This window comes from Carassius auratus, unplaced genomic scaffold (genome assembly GCF_003368295.1).
Source record: "Carassius auratus strain Wakin unplaced genomic scaffold, ASM336829v1 scaf_tig00042948, whole genome shotgun sequence".
Taxonomy (NCBI): domain Eukaryota; kingdom Metazoa; phylum Chordata; class Actinopteri; order Cypriniformes; family Cyprinidae; genus Carassius; species Carassius auratus.
Window position 1 is genome coordinate 57560 of NW_020526745.1, and position 20180 is coordinate 77739.

General features: G+C 37.6%; 1 protein-coding gene across 1 annotated transcript; it reads left to right on the forward strand.

The window, feature by feature from the left end:
* The first annotated feature begins 5181 nt into the window (after positions 1-5181).
* On the forward strand, positions 5182-17070 carry LOC113086207 (uncharacterized). Its single transcript, XM_026255355.1, has 5 exons — positions 5182-5416; positions 6024-6356; positions 6441-6767; positions 6936-7060; positions 15734-17070. Exons 1-5 carry the CDS (start codon positions 5257-5259, stop codon positions 15800-15802), a joined length of 1014 nt encoding a protein of 337 aa, XP_026111140.1. The 5' UTR covers positions 5182-5256; the 3' UTR covers positions 15803-17070.
* The last annotated feature ends 3110 nt before the right edge of the window (positions 17071-20180 follow it).

The following is a 20180-nucleotide window of genomic DNA, read 5'->3' on the forward strand; positions in this document are numbered from 1 at the left end:
GTGGACCTAAACGAACTGGCTCAACTGGGGTAATTAAATGAGGGCAGTCAGATCCTATGAGCAAAACTGGATGAGCAGCTTTAATTTCTTGGAGGGGAAGTCCTTTAAGATGACGGTACCTTTTCCGTAAAGCCTTGACAGGATAACAGTGCACTCCAAGCCCCAACTCCGCTGCAGTGAATGCTCCATTGATCCGATACATCTTGTTTGGCTGGCAGGCTGGTGAAAGGTTAAAGGAAACAGCCGCCCCATGCAGGACCTTTAATTCTTGTCTGACAGTACGCAGGGGCAAGTCCTCTGGCTTACCTTCCAGTTTCAGCCGGGTTGCTGCAGTATTTAACAAGATGGTTCTTTCGGAGCCATCATCCAGAATGGCATAAGCGGTCATCGATCGATCTCCATTTCTTAGAATCACTTTACATATCTTCAACAGTACCTTACGACTTCCTGGGGGTTTGTCAATGAATAACACCTCATTTGCAGCCTCCCCCAAGACAGGGCTAGTAGATGGATCTTCTGCTTCCACTACTTTCTCCTTGTTCCATATATTAACATCATGAAGAACAAGCAAGTGACGACCATTGCATGTTTTGCAGCGCATTTTAAGGTTACACTCTGATGATCTATGGCCCCGTCCACAGCGCCAGCATCGGTTGTGCCCCTTAATCCAATTCTGCCTCTGAGACTTGGAAAGTTGAGAGAAATTTACACAGGTATTCAAAGTGTGTTTGTTGTTATCACAATAAGGGCAGTAAGCTTTCCCCTTGGTGATCTTAGCAGTGACAGCTGAGGAATGTGATGGTGATGAAGGGTATTTCTCTGTGCTAAGCAGAACCTCTGTGCCCTTGTTGAATGAGGTCAACCTCCTTGACCTATCCCTGGGCAAACTGGTTGAGTATCCTCTGCCCGAACGGCTTACATACCTTGTGGAATCCTCTTGCACTTGGATTTCATATTCTAACCAGTCTGCTAAGTTAAGGAGGGTTGGAATCTTCACATCTAATGGATAAATAAATCTTCTGAAACTGCTACGCAGATCATGTGGCAACTTACTCAGAAGTCTGGACACATGCGAGCCACATCTTAATTCCACCATGCCAGGCTTACCTAGTTGTTTCAGCATTCCCACCAAGGATCTCACCCTCAGAGCATACATTCGAAAAGTTTTAATATCTCCAGTGCTGATGCTGGGCCCATCCATCAATTCCACTATGCGCTGTAATGCTAACTGATGTGGCTGGCCATACTGTTTATTGAGAGCATCCATAGTGTTGGTATAAGGATGACGTGAACTACTGTAAGATTCAGCAATTAACTGAGCCTCTTCAACCTTGAGATGTTCTAGCAGGATATGAAATTTAAAGCGTTCTGTAGCATCAGCTGGTAGAATGTTTTCTAAAGCAATCTTAAGCCGTGCAAACTCTCTGGGGTTTGGGTAAATCAGGTCAGGAATTGTAGGAGTAGGGCCACGATATACTCTTTCCTGGTCAGTAGTTGGACTCAGAGAGTGGTGGTGCCGTCTCTTGCTCCTAGAAGACAAGCTGTGCCATCTGGAAGAAGATTTTGGAGATCCAGAGCGAACATAACTTCTTACATTCTCGGCTTGAGTTCCTCCACTCTTTCTCTGACAAATTTGTCTAACAATTGCTGGACTGGTATTAACATTCTTCTTCCTGGATGAGCTCAGGGACAGATTTCTCATGCCCTCAACAGAAGAGGACAAACTTTCTTGACTGCTTGAACCCTCATAGCTCTCCACACTTACTGCTGAACTACTATCTTGCGATGCATTGTAAGAGGCTTGGGCATAGTTTGAATTTGCTACAGGTTCAGCTACTCTTGGCTTTCTAGGGGCTGGAACTGGTTTAGGGCGGTCTCGGGCTTCGGACTGACAAGGTACAGGAAAGGTAGACAATGCCTGAGGAGGCTGTGACTGATTCTGCCAACTTAACAATTGTTTCACCTCCGCTTGTAGCTGAGACATCTGAGATGTAAACTTGGTGTTGGCCTGCTTAAGATCATCTCTTTCCTCCTGCAGCCGCTGAACTGTAGTAATCAGGCCACTTTGTTGTCTCCTTAAATCAGCATTTTCTTCTCTCAAGGTTTCAACCTGCTGATCCCATCGATCTGTTACATACCACTGTTGAGGACTGTGATAGTCACGGTGATGTGCTGCTACATGTGGGGTGTCCATCCTGACATCCTCCTCAGGTGACACAGCACAGGGGGTTTCATGGGAATAGCTAGGTGGTGATAAGGATCTTTGTAGATTGTAGCCAGTCAAGTCATAATCCTGCAAGTGTGCAGGCAGAGATGATTGTCTCCTGGGCCGCTCAACAGGAACATCATCTGATGGCTGCATATCCATAACTGTGGAAAACTCTTAGTTCTGGCTCGAAGGACCATAAAGAAAACTGATATAACTAGACCAGTTGGGGTTGCCAGTGGGGGGACTAGTTCACCACAGATGTCCGGTAAGAGACATAAAGATGCAGGTTAAGTCTTTGATGCATTTATTTTCTTCACAACAATTCACAAATGTTGCAGATATTACATTGGTGTTGTTTCCATCTGGGTGTGGTCTTTAACAAAAGATATAACAACAAATTAGTATAAACAAATCAATAAAGTAGGTAAATTCATACAAAGAAGGTAGCAATATACACTTAAATGAACAACCTACATAAGAATGTGTGATGACAACCAGTAATTGCATTTAAAGTACCTTAAACAATGAGTATCAACTAAAATTCAGAAGGGTCACAGCTATCAAAAGCTGAAGTACATAAATAAACTTACTTGGTTCATCTAACATACGCACACAACACCAACACTTGAGAAAGCCTCGAGCACATTTGCTTTCACCTACTTGGTGCAGGCTATTTCTACCAAACACTAATCATTGCCACCTGCTGGAAATGGGCGGAGCATAGTGTCTTTAGGTTGCTGCGATGACATCACATTCAAACACTGGCTGATCACCAGAAAACTTCAAAATAAAAGCTTGTTTACAGCGGGCCTTTTTAACAAATCCCATGCATTAGGTGTGTTATGTTATACTGCTTACTTAACTCTCTCTGTCCTAACTGAAACCAAACTAAGGAAGAAAAGAAAAAAAAAGAAAAAAAACATGAAGTTTACAAATTTCTAAATTACCCAAAATGCCCTGGAATCGTCTTTTACTTTATACAGTCGCCTTTCATCTTGTGCATTTTTTGTATTAAAGATCCCTCCTGCTGAATTTCTTACCATCTCTGCCTGCTCCCGCAAATATTATAATAATGCATCATGTAATTTTCGCGCATTGGGAAGCCTCTATCAATATGCAGGGTATTTAAATCTCTTATAAATGAGCACTCTTTGTTTACTTTCACTTTCGATTTGGCGATCACGCGCACCCTGTGTAAAGGAAGCACATCTTATAAGATCATATAAGATCCATCATCATCTGTCAGTTAACCTTTGTATGGTGTTCGGGTCTGGGGCCCCGTTTTCAGTGATCAAAACGAAATTATGATGATGAGTGTGTGTGTGTGTGTGTGTGTGTGTGTGTGTGTGTGTGTGTGAGAGAGAGAGAGAGAAAGAGAGAGAGAGAGAGAGAGAGAGAGAGAGTAAGTGTAAGTTGTGAGTTTTGTGTTTCAGCCCCTGCCGTCCCGCACAAGGTTGTACCACTTTAATTCATAAATGTTATCTAACAAAGGTAAAGGGCAAATATTAGCCATATATGCTGTTTATATTGCTTTTAATTGAGATGAAGTAACCATCTGTTGAATGTTCTAACATAAAAGTTTTGATTGCATTGAATTAAAAAAAAAAATGTGGGGGGTCCACCAGACCCACAGACACTGGCTGAATAACAAAATATGAACACTACACAAGGGTTAAGTGACTTAAATTGTAGGATCTCTAAAATTGGGGGCTTGGCAGAAGTGTGTATGGAGGGCGCATAGCGGCCGCAAAAGGCTGCTTGTGAGCACCCCTTTAAACGCTAAAATTACTAATGGGACACACTATGGTCTCTTGGACTTAACAGACACACGCACGGGGTGGCTATTGTATGTCCGCACGACCGAAAGAGCACACAAATTGTTCCATTTGAGACGGGGCCATAGGGTGTTCCATTCTCCATTTTAGCGTTTAGAAGGGTGCTCGTGAGCGCCCTGCCATGCACCCTCGATGCACACTTCTTCTGGCTGAGCATGCAAGCCTGCAAGCTACCCAGGTGGAACATAAATCTTCATTATATCAATATAAAATGTGTTTTGACTATAATGTAATGGACTGTTTTAGTGCCTAAAACACAACTGAGTACAATAAATTTCTACTTAACTGAGATATTTGTAAATTAGATTAAGTAATATGAAATTTTTTGGAATTATTCCTCACCAGGTATTTTAATAAAGGGTCTCACTATAACTTTATTGCTCATTCAGCTTCTCAATACTCCCAAATGCTTGCTCTCCGAAAGTCAACAGTAGGCAGACATAAATGCCAGAATATAAAATTAGTTATTTTATGCATTTCATTTTCGCATATTTTCCAGCATAAATGCATTGTGCTCACAATTATTTGTGCATTAAATTACAAATAAAAACACATATCATATTGTGCCTTATATTGTAATTTAGAATTGCCGATTATATTTTAGTACATGCATGAGAGACTTTCTTGTGTGCTGCGTAAAACGAGGTAATGAAAGGATGGTAAGGAAAGTGTTTACTGACATACTCTAGCAACATCTCATCAGACCGCAGTTCACAGTTGTTCTACTGAAGCTCATTTGGCTGCTGACGCTTTTCCGCGCTCGTTTGGCTGAGGTGAAGCTGAAGCGCGCGTCGGAAAATTCTCCTGTTTGATGTGGTCATACAGAGATACGGCGGTTCTGCATATTATTACATGCATTTCTTGTCAACAAAAAATAAATAAAACAAATAAATAAAAAAGACTCTGGCTCCCCCCACGGAAGACTTACCGCAGCTACTGGTGGTTTCAGTTTCATTATGAAAGTATAAATTGAGTTATTTAAATATTTTTATATTTATATATTCAAAAACTTTATATTTAAAACATAAATCTCATATCAAAAGAAAATTATTGATGCTGATTTAATTTGACTGTTAAACTTATTTTTCGCCCATAGAGTCCGCCCAGTGAATTCTCTCCTCTTCCGCAATGTCCTCTTCTTCCGCAGCTGACTGTCCTCTTCGGCCACTGTTTACTCTATTTTACAAACGGATCATAGCCTTTTTTTCCCTAATGCATATTAGAAAACGCGAGGATCATCACTCTCCTTCCATTGGGAGGATCCAGTTAATAATGCAGGACAACACTTATGAATCATATTCCGTGGTGAAAGTGGTGAAAATGAAACTTTTCCTAAATACACTCGCAGTGACTTTGTTTTTACTCGACCATGGTGAGATTTTATTCGTGCATTCTCTTTTCCATGTTTTCTGTGTCCTCTAGAAGGCCTAATCGCTTCTTTGGCGATGCACGGATGTAGTGATGGTTGACTCAGGCGCAGGCTAATGTTGTAGTTATGATACAGCTTACGAACACTCACAGACATCGATGGACGGTGAAACACAGTGTAACAGTTAAAAACAAAGTTATCGCATTTCGAACAAGATCATATCAGTTTATTTTGCGTGAAAATGTGTCTTTTAAAATTGGTCACGTGACTGGGTTTATAAAAGTAACGTAAGGCCTATCTAACTTATGTAAAAGTTGTCATTTAATGTCAGTCCATAAACTGATCAGATGTAGCTTGGATAAAATGTGAGTCGCTTTGGTTAAAAGCATCAGCCAATTTCATAAAATGTAGGCCTCAATGTAATTTACGAGGGAGAATAAGCACTAACATTTTTATAAAATGTAGAAAACATGCCACTGTATTGTCTCTCTTTATATAGTGCAAACTAATTCTTTAAAGCATTTTATGGGTACTTTGTAATATTATGATTCAATGAAAATTAGTAATTTAATGTTCAAATATATATATTTGTATGTGTTTGTTTCTTCAGGTGTGTCAGGTGTTGAGACAGACAGAGTGTCAGTAATGGTAGGAGATTCAGTCACTCTACACACTGGTGTTCAAACAGACCAACAAGAAGATATTAAATGGTATTTCAGTGGCACTCGCATCGCTCAAATCAGTGGAGATCTCAGTTATATCTGTACAGATGTTCAGTGTAATGAAGGTACTGAGAGATTCAGAGACAGACTGAAGCTGGATCATCAGACTGGATCTCTGACCATCATAAACATCACAAACACAGACTCTGGACTTTATAAACTAGTGGTAATCCGCAGCAGCAGCAGCAGCAGTGAAAAGATCTTTGATGTTTCTGTCACTGGTGAGCCATTTAATGAGTGTTTAATTGCAGTTTATATATGTTTAAAATGCAAGTTCCTCCAGCAGCTGTGGGTTTGTGTTTCAGGTGTTTCTGCTGCTGAACGAGAAGAAGTGAAGGAGGGAGAATCTGTCACTTTAGATCCTGGTGAAACTAAACACCCAAATAATGTGATGACGTGGTATTTTAATGACATTCTCATCGCTGAAATCACTGGAGATCAGAGTAAGATCTGTAGAGATGATCAGTGTGATGAGAGATTCAGAGACAGACTGAAGCTGGATCATCAGACTGGATCTCTGACCATCACAAACACCAGAACCACAGACTCTGGACTTTATCATCTACAGATCAACAGCAGCAGCAGCAGCTTCAGTTTTAAGAGGGTCAAGAGTTTCAGTGTCTCTGTCACTGGTGAATCTGAATGATGCTTTGACTAATGTTATTGACATGCAAAGTGCATAATATAAGGCAGTATTCCTGTGAGCACTGCTAATTATCATTCAGAAGATATTGTTAAGTACTGGATAGGTTATCATTCACTCTCTAGTAATAATGACTGCTTCTCTTTATCTGTTCCAGATTCAGGTCTGTCTTCAGCTGCTGCAGCAGGAGTATGTGCTGCTGTTGTTCTGCTGATGGCTGCAGCTGGATGTTTTATTGTGGTTTACCGTCGCCGCAGAAGATACAGACAAGCAGCACAGAATGTAAGCATGACATACTGCTCATTTAACAAGATATATGAGAGTTGAAGAGTGGTATGAATACGTTTTGTATGTTATTATTATATAATTATGAACAAATATATATTTTTGACTGAAACAAAAATGTAAACTGTGAATAGTAATCTTTTTGTCCTTTATATTTAACACTAGGGAAACAGATATTCAACATTGAGGTAGCGTCAAAACAATCAAAAACACAAATAACTCCAAAATAAACTAAAACATTAATAAAAACAAGTGTAACTTAAACTTTTTTTTTTTTTTACAAAGCAATTGTCTTATTAGTAAACACCAATACTAAGAATAAGAATAAGATGTGATATTGAAATTAGTGGCCGATATGTGTTTTTTGACAGCTAATGCCAATATCTTGGAATGCATGAGGGCTGATAGCTGATATAAACTGATATGATTTTTTTTACAAATATTATTATTCATATTAAAGGTGCCAAATGTAATGTTTGGCAAAAAAAAATCAAGTCATACTCCACATTCCATAACAGATGGGGGCAGTATGCCTCAAGAAAGTGAATTGGTCTACTCTAGAGTAACAAACGAGAAACGGCATGGTCTCTATGCTCTGCCCCTACTTTCACAACAACACTACAGCCATAGCCGAAGCCTAACTGTGCGTTCACACCGCCGGCGTCTAGAGTGTCAAAAATCGATCTTGCCGCTCTGCTCACGACGCTGCAGAAAGATTTGTGAGCGCTCAGATGCTCTAACGTAGATCGAATGCTTATTTTGTATTTAAAGCGGCCGCAAAGCAAACAAGCTTGTTGATCTGGTGCAGACTAACCACAAGGAGTTATAAGTTAACCTCATTAAATATTGTTGTGGACGAAATATTATGATCCTTTGTTCATTTTAAGTAATCTCAGACACCTTGGTCCACGTATCACTTTTAATTTATTTTTATGTCCCTGTACGCAAACAGGGACACATCATAGATTAATACAAACGCTAAACAGCAATAATCAGCCTGTCCTTTATTCTGCTTGGGAAATAATGTGCGAACTCTCAAGCATTCAGCGTGAGACACACACAATTGACTCTTTTCACACGCTTTCACGCCACACATCAATTTTTTCACGCACAGAAAAACCACGAAGCAAAGAGGACACGGAGACCAACATACTAGACAGAGCAGGTTAGTTAAGATATAATAAAATGGGTAACGTTAAGTTATAGCTAGCTAATTATCAAAAGCAGCTACGGTTATCCATCGCTAACATTAGCACGTTTATCGAACAGCCTTCGATACATTGCTATGTTATAACTTCCCGAAAACAAATACACAAACATATAAAACAAACTTCTAGCGAAATACTAACAGCATCTAACTTACTGTTAGAAATGTTGCAAGTTCGGAGTCGAGCCTCATTTCTTTATGGTCCATCAGTTGTCTCCAGCGATTGAAAGCAGTGACGATGTTTACTCTGGGTCGGCTCCTTTTCTTATCGGATTTGATTTGTGATTCCGAGTGCGGTTGTTTCCCTGTAGCGGGTGGTGGTGGTAGGGGTCTCTTGCCAAGGGCTTGAGACATCATTTCTCTCTCTTCCCTGAACTTAAATGAAGTAGTAGTGGGCTGTACTTTCCACATGATTGACATCAGGTTCAAGTACACGCCCACAAGCCGTGCGAGTTATTTGTGTATTGCAGGTTGGCTGGTGGTTATGTTCCCTGCATACCGCCTCCCATGGCCGAAATTGGTATTACGACACCCGTCGGGCCGGGGCTAGTAATGCTAAGGCTAATTAAGGTTGATATCTCTGCAGCACTATAACTTGAAATTTTTTTAATGACATCATCGCCCTTATTTCTTCTCATTCTTTTGATGCATGTAGGTCATGTTATGGATATTTTTACCTCAATTTTTCCATATGGCACCTTTAAAGAAATTTAAAGACACTTATTTGACAATGGATTAAAAAATAAATGTGTAAAAAAACATGCTTCTAATTTATATGATAGTATTTTTCACAAATAAATAAATAAAATATAGCTGCAAGCAGCGATGGCGGGCTCAAGCCACCAATGCCATCACCACCCCGGTGGCATCAGGTAAACTGTGCCCAGCGAGCACATGCATTCACAATATCCCTCTGGCAGTGAGGTTTTAAAGGATAGAGGGGAGCGTAGAGGGGAGCGTGCATTTGCAGTGGCTGGGCCACGACTCTGGAATACCCTGCCTTTAGAGATCAGACTGGCCCCTTCCTTGTCTATTTTTAAATCTTTGCTAAAAACTTTTTTATTTTCCTTAGTGTACTGACTACTGTGTTATGCTACATTTTGAAATGGGTGGTTTTAAATTTTTTGTCTGGTCTATTTTTATGTATGTGTAATATTCTTGCTCTTATGTTAAAGCACTTTGGTCAGCCAGGAGGCTGTTGTAAATGCGCTATACAAATAAATTGAACTTGAACTAGAACTTGAACTTGATATGGCAGTTAAAGGGTTAATCCGAATCATCTAGACTTTAAAATCACATTCACAGAACAATATATATATATATATATATAACTTTAGTAACACTTTACAATAAGATTTCATTTATAAACATTATGTTAACATGAACAATATTTATATAGCATTCATTCATGTCAGTTAATATTCCAAACTTAAACATTAAAACATTGTTTTATTGTGATTTTTTTCCAAGCACATTTTACCAATTCCAAACCATATCAATCTTAATAACTACCATTATTTTTTATTTAATCATTTATGAGTGCTATACAATAGTCCAGGAAAGCTGGAAGAGAAAAAACAGGTCAAGAAGAACTGACAAAAGAACTGCAAAAGAATTAGGAATTAATGTGAAGATTAATTTTTAGTCAATTCTGCAAGACAGACTTTCAGGAAAGGAGGTGGAATAAAAATGAGCTCCTAAATCTTAATCCTCAAACCATTGGACAAGAGGAGGTGGTGCTGGTCCTTCACGAGTCAGTCTAATCAGTTCATAAAGCCTATATATAAAGTCTTAATATATAGTATTTCACAATACTTCATGGTATTCTAATTAAATATTTTTTGGAATCTTAGATCTCTCAGAACCTGACACATTGTAATTCTGAGACTCCAGGAAAGTGGCAGTTCTGTAAAATGTTGGCGCTGGAGACTAAATGCTCACTGATAGTTTCACACCTAATTCACTTAAAACACACACAAACACACACACACAGTGACAGAGGGACAGAGTGACATCAGATGTATGATAGTTTTTTAATTTTCTATCATCCATATAATGTTGTATAGTCATGAAACTATGCATATTTCCTCAGAATGACTTGTCTTCTATGTGTACATTTTTTTGAAGTGTTTAGAAGCTGCACTTTTTTTTACTGGTTCCTTTTTTACTATTATTTCAAAAAAATCACCACGACAAAACCATTCAAGCTATCCAAAATTCATTCACACCTGTTCTGTAAGATTAATTCTTTAAACAGTGGTAAAAGAGGATGTGGTGCTGAACCTTCAAGAGTCACTTAAAACGTATCTGTCCATAAAGCCTATTAAGAATTATTCTTAATATACAGTTCACAATACTTCAGCTTGTTATTCTAATTAAGTGAGGGTCATTTTATCAGTAAAATTCCTAAAATACATATTATTTTATTTGAAAGATTTCTATAAATTATTTAAATCATACTCGTTTCTCCAATAATTATTTAAAAGTAATCCTATAGCTCCCTCTGGTGGCCATTATAGGTACTAAGAATTGCAAGCTTGATTTATAAGTTATGATAGTTTTAATTTTATGCTGGCTCTTGAAAATGATAAAGCTATGAAACTTACTGTGCTTCCTTCAAATGAGGACTTCTACTTATATAAAAAATTATGAAGAGTTAGAATGAAAAATTTTAAAGATATAGTAAAATAACTATTGTATTTTTTATGTTACTTTAATAAATCTCTATGGCAACACCATTTAAGCTATCCTAAACCCATTCACAATTTAACATCTCAGTATATTGGCATCATGTTGAAAAAGGAGTATGGAGTAGTATGAGGAGGAGTATGAATTCATTTACAGGCTGATTTTATCATAAATCCACAATAAAATTTCTGAGTTCTGTATCAATCTGTGTTGTTGTTGTTTGTTTATTTTTATCTTTTATTTTTCATAGGAAGATAACTGACCCTTTACTCTCCTTTTTAATAAATGTGCTTATAAACCAAGGACAAGCTATTTATAGCTGTATTTATAAACTGCTTACTACTGACTATTAATATTGGGACAAGGCTTTATAAAGCATGAACTGACTATTTACTAATGAGTGCAGTTATTATAAAGTGTTATCAATGCATTTGCTAATGTTAACAAATTAGACATTATTTTACAGTGTTATCAAATCCTTAAATGACTCATAAGCATTTGTGAAAGTTCTGCTTGCATTACAGCTTAGTATTGATCTGTGAGCTGAACAGATTTACTGTTACATCTATGAGATTATGTAAATTCAAATAAATATAATGTCACAGGATGTCATAGGTCAGTATCAAATGAGTTTGAAATTATTATTTGCAGCACAAATAAGGTTTTTTTAGGATTTTTAAAAATCCCTAAAACTGTCAGAAAAAGGTTAAGGCCTAAGCTATTTCTATGTGAGTGGCTTATTTTATTTTTGTTTTTATAATTGTAATACACAAACTATGAAATTATACAAAATGTATAAAAAGATAAATAAATAAATACGCACACATTAAAAAAGCAGCCAAGTCGAATGAGTTTCCTTTTTTATATAGATTAAAATTGAAGACAGAAGCAAGTGGTAAATGTGGTCACTTTAATATTCAAATCCAGTAGATCCAGTTTATGTTCACGTGGCTGTTTTCGTTTATATTCGCCAAGCTATTATGTGTTTTGAAATAATCTTGTCCGTTATGTGTTCGTTCGTACGACGAAAGACAGAATCCTGCAGCTCGAGAGATATGTTATTCTGCCAGTCGCGCTTTCAAATAGTCTTGCACACTTAAACAGGTCACAAACACCTGCATTTAGCTCTTGTTGTGTTACAATGGGTTTATTGTGTGCATTTGTGGTAATATTTTATTTAAAAAAGCTCTTAAACAAGAATAAATTCGTTTGTTTTGAGCTGGACACTGTACGCGCTGATCGGAGGCGGTGATTTCAGATAGGCAGCTGCAAATATTTCATTTTCACACAAACAGTTCAAAAACATCTGAATTTAGCTCTTGGTGTGTTCTAATTGGTTGATTGTGTGATATCGCTGTAATAATTTATTTTTAAAAGCTTTAAAACAGGAATAAATTCGTTTTCTCTGAGCTCTTTACTCCAGACGCACGTGATCACAGCGGTGATTCATCTCTCCTATTTCTCACGTATCTCTGGCCAGAAATAATTTATCCATGAGCCCTGAACCGGTAATAATCAGATATGTTGGTTTAGCTTGTCAGTGTGAATTAAATCTAAGTATTTGTTTGTATTTTTAACCGATTTAAAAGTGAAAGTAAAAGTCCGGGAATTGAACCTGTAGGGGCGCTATTTCTCTCAGACAATGGAAGTCTGAAGCACATATACTCAAACAGAGGGACAGAGTGAGATGAGATGTCTGACAGTTTTTTTAATTTTCTGTTATCCATACAGTGTTGTAAAGTCGTGAAACTATGCATATTTCCTCAGAATGACTTTTTCATCTGTATGAAAAAATTCTTTGACGTGTTTGGAAGCTGCAATTTAAAAATACAATAATGATTCCCTTTGTAAGGTCATTTAAAAAAATCACCACGGCAAAATCATTCAAGCTATCCAAAATCCATTCACAATTTAAGTTCCTATCAGAAATACTGATGTGTGTTCAGAGTTTTGTGAAATTCTATGTTATTTGCCTCAAAATCACCTGAGAAGTATTCCAGTTTGACATGTTGCCACGGCAACAATTTTTTAGATATCAATATCCCCCTTGCAGATTTATATCAGCTGTGTTTTAACATTATTCTGATGAAGTTTGAAGCAAATCGAGTAATAATAAGATGCTGAATTCAAATCATTTTGAAAATGACACACTTCCTTCTGCCAGTTGGTGGCGCTATAACTTTGACTCCTAATAGTCACATATATGCGATCGACATCATACAACGAATAATCTGATGAAGTTTGATTAAAATCAGGAAATGTATGTGGATGGTATTAGACACTTCCTGTTTCTAATTTCTCGCCATAATTTCAACGCCTCGCCACGAGCAAACCGTTCGAGATATCAAAAATCCCCTGGCAATTTTTCATCCCCAGTGTCTTGAGATCATGTTGACCGAGTTTGGTGGCAATCGAGTAAAAAACCTATGACAAGTATTTCAAATTCCAGAGCATGCGCTTTTTACATAACTCTAAATAGCTGACTTCCTGTTGGGTGGAGCCTATGACATGCAATACGAAAGTTGTTCGGCACGATGAGATCTATATGTGTACTGAGTTTCATATGAATATGTGCAAGTATGTGTGAGCTATACATCAAAATTTTTGACTGTGTTCCAGGGGGCGCCGTAGAGCCCCTGTGCCACGCCCGGGTCCCAGCCTCTGCAGGCTCCTAAAGGCCACAGATTCCAAAGTGTGCGCAAATTTTCAAGAGTTTTTGAGTATGTTAAGGACCCCAAAAGCCCCCACAACTTTGACGAAAAATTTGAATACTAAACCCTAAATAGCCAACTTCCTGTTGGGCGGGGCCTATGATATGCAATACAAAAGTTGTTTGGATTGATGAGATTTATATGTGTACCGAGTTTCATACGTCTACGAGCAAGAATGTATGATATATGGCCCTCCATATTCCAGGGGGCGCTGTAGAGCCCCTGTGCCACGCCCGTGTATCAGTCTCTGCCCGGCCCTAATGGCCGCAGGTTCCAATCTGTGTGCCAATTTTCAAGACTTTTTAAGCACGTTAAGGGCCCCAAAAGCCCCCGAGACGTTGGAAAAAAATAATAATAATAATAATAATAATAATAATAATAATAATAAAAAATAATCCTAAGGAAAACAATAGGCCTCTCGCCCTTTGGGCTTGAGCCCTAAAAATATAATGAAAAAGAAAGCAAACACTGTAACCAACAGGGCACTCAGTTTTCTGTGAAGTTTGTGTTCACTGGGAATCATATTTTTCAAATTAAGCTAGGGTAACCCTCATTTTACACACAGCACACAGTGAAAATGACATGAATATGACATTGGGCAAAAAAGCATAAAGTGCAGCACAAGTTTAATATTTAAAGCATTAAATTCACACACACCAGGCATCACACAGAAAACATGCTATCATGCAGGATACACACTTCACAAGATCTCACAGCTGGATTCGACTAAGTTTGCAAGGTTTGTGAAATTAAATGTTCATTAGTCATTCAAATATTTATTTAAATTATATAAATGCATATTTGCTTAATGCTGACGGCAAACGAGAAAGTACCAAAACCACGACAACAGACAAGAGTGAGAGTGTGAGCACTGTTTACATTCAGGCGCTGCCGCTCTCAGCGGCGTCAAAATAAAAGTCCCTCCTCGAACACATTGGGCAAGCAGAAAAAAGTATCGGCCGATACCGATATTTGAAAAATGCAAAATATCGGCTGATATATCGGCTTTGCCGAAATATTATTCAACCACTAATTTTAATAACAATACAATTAGTTTATATTAAATAAGATGGCCACCTGATGCATTTTAAGACATTGTGTTAAACAATTGGAAAGAAAACCTCTCCACAAACAACCGGAATGAACACAATTCCAAATCTCTAGTAAACTCAGCCAAAAATTAAAATAATAATCTTCCTAATACTTTCAACTGCTTTTTTCTATCAAATATCTTTTTATGTGTAAATATTGGTATGAACACAAAAAGACTTAACAACTTAAACATAAAAAATCACAGGCATTTGATAATGGAAAAGGGTCGATGTCAAAGGTTTCTTATGTGTAAATCTTTTTTTCGCTAGCACTTAACCAACTAATACTAGCACCTTTCCTTCTTTTCTTGTCTTTCATAAAAAAAATATAAAAAAACATGGCTATGCGTTCTGTACTAGACTAACTGAGACTTGTCATGGCACTTGTATACTGTTGTTGTTCTCTTGTTGACCTGACTGCTTCTATTGTTCTCATTTGTAAGTAGCTTTGGATAAAAGCGTCTGCTAAATGAATGTAATGTAAATGTAAATGTGTAAATACTACAGTGCATCTCATCTTCATATGTGAGATGTTACTCCACTCTTCCACCTAGAAGATTTTCTTGAACGTACCTGGTAGTTCATACACTCACATGTGGTTTGGCTCTGTAAGGATGCCTCGCTGCAGCAGATCTATGACATTTTCACATAGCTAATCAGAGACCCTGAGCATCTTTACACTGGGGTTTTTCCACAGTCTATTGAAAGGTTTCTTTAGTGAGCTAAGTTATTGGAACTCGGACATTAATTTTCCTTCACCTGTAAACTTTCAGTCTGTTAAGAACTGTTACAAAAGTGCATGCAGTAATAGTTTCTATTCATCAAACAAGCAAGAAAAACATAGTTTAAACTAAAATACATTATACCGAGAAAGGTACATTTATTTTTTGCTGTGTTTATTTTGTTGTTTGTGTAACTTATACATCAGACCTCATTAGTAATTTGAACTTTTTCTGATTGTGTTTTCTTACAGAAGGATGATGATGATCCAAAAGAGATTCCTTCGAGTTATGGGATGCCCTTAAATCAGACTCAGGCCTAGGCCTCTAAGTAAACAACATAGTGTAATTCATAACTTTTATACTTTAAAAAGGGACACCTAAGAGAATTAAAAAAATGATGAAGAGAAGAAGATCATCTGAAACTCTCGTCACTCACAAAGTGATTCCAGGACATTTTCTGTTGTATGCCTGTTGCACTATGTATACAGTTTCAAAAACGCTTTATATAAAAAAAGAGTAGGGCCGAGTACCAAAACAAACTTGTAGCAAATCAGCATTAAGGGGCGTGTCTGCTCATGATGTGGAGGAGAGAGTGTTCAGCGCACAGGACGGATATTAGCCAAGCTGAGCGACGACAGAAAGATAGAGATGGTGATAAAAACAGAAGAAGAAAACGCCTGTGAAACAAAAGAAGGCTTACGATAAGGCACGAAGTGGGACCTGTGTAGATTTCAGAACAGCTTTCCAGCGCTAGAGAGAACTCAAGGAGCGGAAAGTCCTGCAATCGGACAACATGGTTGCTTTGTTTCTTCTTTATAGTTGAGTAACATTGGTTTTGCTTTGTTTCACAGATCTAATAGATGTTGACTTTTGCTTAGATATGCTTGTCGTTTTCACTTGTTAGTTAATCTGTTGTTTGTTGTTTGACAATCGTATTATCGTTCCAGTCAACTATGTTGAAGACACTGTCAGCCTGGAGAGAGAACACACGTCAAACCTGTTCATCAATTTGCACTGGCCACTAATAGCTGCTTGCATAAAATTCAAGGCATTAATGTTTGCCCTCAAAACCACCACTGGCTCTGAACCCCTTTACTTAAATTCATAGACTTATGTGCCTCTAGAAGCTTGTGTTCTGCAAGTCAACCTTGCATCATTATTCTTCCCAAAGAGACACAAAATCACTTTCACAGACTTTTGTATTAAATGTTCCCTCCTGGTGGAATAACCTTCCCAACTCAATCCCAGCAGCTGAGTTCTTAGCCATCTTCAATAATCAGCTTAAACTCATCTCTTCCATCTTTATTTGATCCTCTAACTCTAGCACTCTCTATTATTTTCTTTATATATAAAAAAGCCATTTTTAGACTCTATTTATTTAATAGCTGCTTGTTTTCTTAAAAAAAAAACTAACACTAGCTTTACTAGCTTACTAATCTTTTTGTATTCTATATGTTTTCTTTTTATTTATGATACAATTAATAAAAGCAAAGAAGGCCTCTATCACTAGCTTGCGCTATTCTTAATATATTGTTTTTGTTTTTTGTTTTTTTGTTTTTTTTTATATATATATATACCGTATTTTCCGGACTATAAGTACTTATCAAAATTTATTTGACATTAACCGAGAGAAATGAACCAAGAGAAAACATTACCGTCTACAGCAGCGAGAGGGCGCTCTCTGCTCCTCAGTGCTCCTGTAGTCTACACTGGAGACATAGAGCGCCCTCTCACGGCTGTAGACTAATGTTTTCTCTTGGTTCTTGGTTCTAAATAAATGCGACTTATAGTCCAGTGCGACTTATAGTCCAGTGCGACTTATATATGTTTTTTTCCTCGTCAAGACGTATTTTTTGAATGATGCGACTTATACTCAGGTGCGACTTATAGTCCGGAAAATACGGTATATATATATATATATAAAAACGTACGTGTTACGTGTACTGTATTTTTAGCTAACTAAGACTTGTAATAGCACTTATCATCCAGGTAGATGCTGCACACTGGTGGTGGATGAGGAGATAGCCCCTGACTAATGCCGCGTTTCCACCGAAATTACCCGGAACATTTGTACCAGGAACTTTTTTTCCCAGAAACTTTTTTCCCCCCAGACCTGTTGCTTTCTGTGTTTCCACCGCGGTGTAAAGTACCGGGTAGATTAGGCAAATAGACTGGTGACGTAGGTCTGCACGCGTTTCTCAATACAAAGTACCGCTGATAAAAAAAAAAAAAAAAAAAAGTAAGCTGATTTTGGACGTGCATCCTCGGTAGTTGGTTCAGACTTTGTGCATTCCTCTCGGGAGTGTGATGTCCGCGACGACGCAAGTCCGGTAAATCAATAAACAGCAGCGTACTTGATAACTTCAGCCAGCTCGTCTTGGCTACTGCAATTTTCCTTACTGTATATTTACAATAAAACGAAATAGGATATCAAATACCACTGCCTCCTTTCATTTTCATTTAAACATAATAACAGCTGCAGAAATGTACTTAGTTCAGGGAAATGTGTATATGCAGCCATTACAATGAAACAAAATATTATATAAATTCGCCTTTTTTATTTTCATTTTAACATATAGATAAATTGAATACAGACCAAAGAAAACCTGTTAGATTTACCCCGCAGCTGAATTATATGTTATGTTTAACCACTAAAGACACATCAGAGCCAGCGGCACATATCAGAAGGTCTAGCCGAGGTGAGGCTGCTCTCTGCGGATACATGAGGACTGAGCTCCCGCTAATCGAGTGGAGCTCACCGTCTACGAGATCGGCGAAACACATTTTTAAATAGGCGCTGTCTTTATAAATAAACCATAGATTTGAGTTTTAAACAACTACATTCTCGCCTGAAATACTTTTAAAATTACATTTCATGACACAATAACAGTAATATTTTAAAATTATCCGAATAAATGGTGGTTGAACTCAACCAATGCTGCGTGAACTCAGATGGCTTTGGCTACTGCAATTTTCCCCTCAGTATATTTACAGTAAAACGAAATAGGATATAAAATACCACTGCCTCCTTTCATTTTCATTTAAACATAATAACAGCTGCAGAAATGTACTTAGTTCAGGGATAAGTGTAACGTTATATACAGCCATTACAATGAAAGAAATATTATATAGACTTGCCTTTTTATTTTCATTTTAACATATAGATAAATTGAATACAGACCAAAGAAAACCTGTTAGATTTAACCCGCAGCTGAATTATATTTTATGTTTAACCACTAAAGACACATCAGAGCCAGCGGCACATATCAGAAGGTCTATCCCAGGAGAGGCTGCTCTCTGCGGATACATGAGGACTGAGCTCCCACTGATCGAGTGGAGCTCTCCGTCTCAGAGACCAGCAAACACATTTTTAAATAGGCGCTGTCTTTATAAATAAACAACAGATCTGAGTTTCAAACAAGTACATTCTCGCCTGAAATACTTTTAAAATTACATTTCATGACACAATAACAGTAATATTTTGAAAATGTTGATCCGAATAAATGGTGGTTGAACTCAACCAATGCTGCGTGAACTCAACCAATCAGCATGTTTAGCGCCAAAGTCCCGCCCCTGAAAGTTCCGGAACTTTAAAAAAGTACCACCTCGCCAGCAGGGACTTTCTGGGGGGCATTTTTTTACCCGGAACTTTTATTTAGTTCCTGGTTCCTGCGGTGGAAACACACCAAGTACCGGATCAAGTCCCTAGTTCCTGGGTAAAGTTCCTGCGGTGGAAACGCGGCTTAATGTAAAAGCGCTTTGAGTGCCTAGAAAAGCACTATATAAATGTAAGGAATTATTATTATTATTATATTTCATTGGTCTTTTGTTGATTTTGATTGCTTCCTCTGTTCTCATTTGTAAGTCATTTTGGATAAAAGCGTCTGCTAAATGTAAATGAATGGTGAAAAAATAATGTTAAGTGAAATTTAAAAAAAGTATTTTCAGTGTCCTGTAGTTGGCATTATGAAGTAGAGAGTAAAACTGTTTAATATCTTTGATACTCAGTAAAACTACACACTCAGAAAAAAAAGGTACAACAGCTGTCACTGGGGCAGTGTCTTTTCAAAAGGTACACTTTTGTACCTTTTATATTTATATTTATGCATTTAGCAGACCCTTTTATCCAAAGCGACATACAGTGCATTCAGCCTAACGTTTTTTTTACCTAACGTGTACCTTTTAGGTACTAATATGTACACTTAAAGTACTTATATGTATCTTTAAGGTACCAATATGGACTCTTTAGGTACAAAGTTGTGCCTTTTGAAAAGGTATCAACCCATTGACAACTTTTTACCTTTTTTTCTGAGAGAGCAGAGTATCCAAAAAGATATTCAAGTACGGAAATGAATTACATTCACTCAAATACTTTAAACCTCTGCTTTGGACAAAGACACTGTGTGCCAATTTTGAAGTCAATCACAGTAAGTATTGTGTAGATAAGTCCATTTGTACCGTTTTCCATGTTAAAACACTGCCAAGTGGTCAGTCACTGTGTCCTTTTTAATGTAATCAAAATATGAGCGCTTATATATGCGTGCCGAGCTCAGTGAAAAATCTCATCTTGGTCACGAGTTATAGCCATTTTAGTAAAAGTGGCTTCACCCACTTTGAGCATTTTGGTGTTCGTTGATGACTGTGAATCGAAATTTAACTTTTTGATAATTATAGACACCAGGGAATGTTTCTGATCCA

What these genes read in the sequence shown, in the direction of transcription:
- LOC113086207 (XM_026255355.1), top strand. Translation starts at nt 5,257, where the DNA reads ATGCATATTAGAAAACGCGAGGATCATCACTCTCCTTCCATTGGGAGG. An exon ending in CTTTGATGTTTCTGTCACTG is followed by an intron (nt 6,357 to 6,440) that starts GTGAGCCATTTA and finishes TTTGTGTTTCAG; the next exon opens with GTGTTTCTGCTGCTGAACGA. An exon ending in ACAGACAAGCAGCACAGAAT is followed by an intron (nt 7,061 to 15,733) that starts GTAAGCATGACA and finishes GTTTTCTTACAG; the next exon opens with AAGGATGATGATGATCCAAA.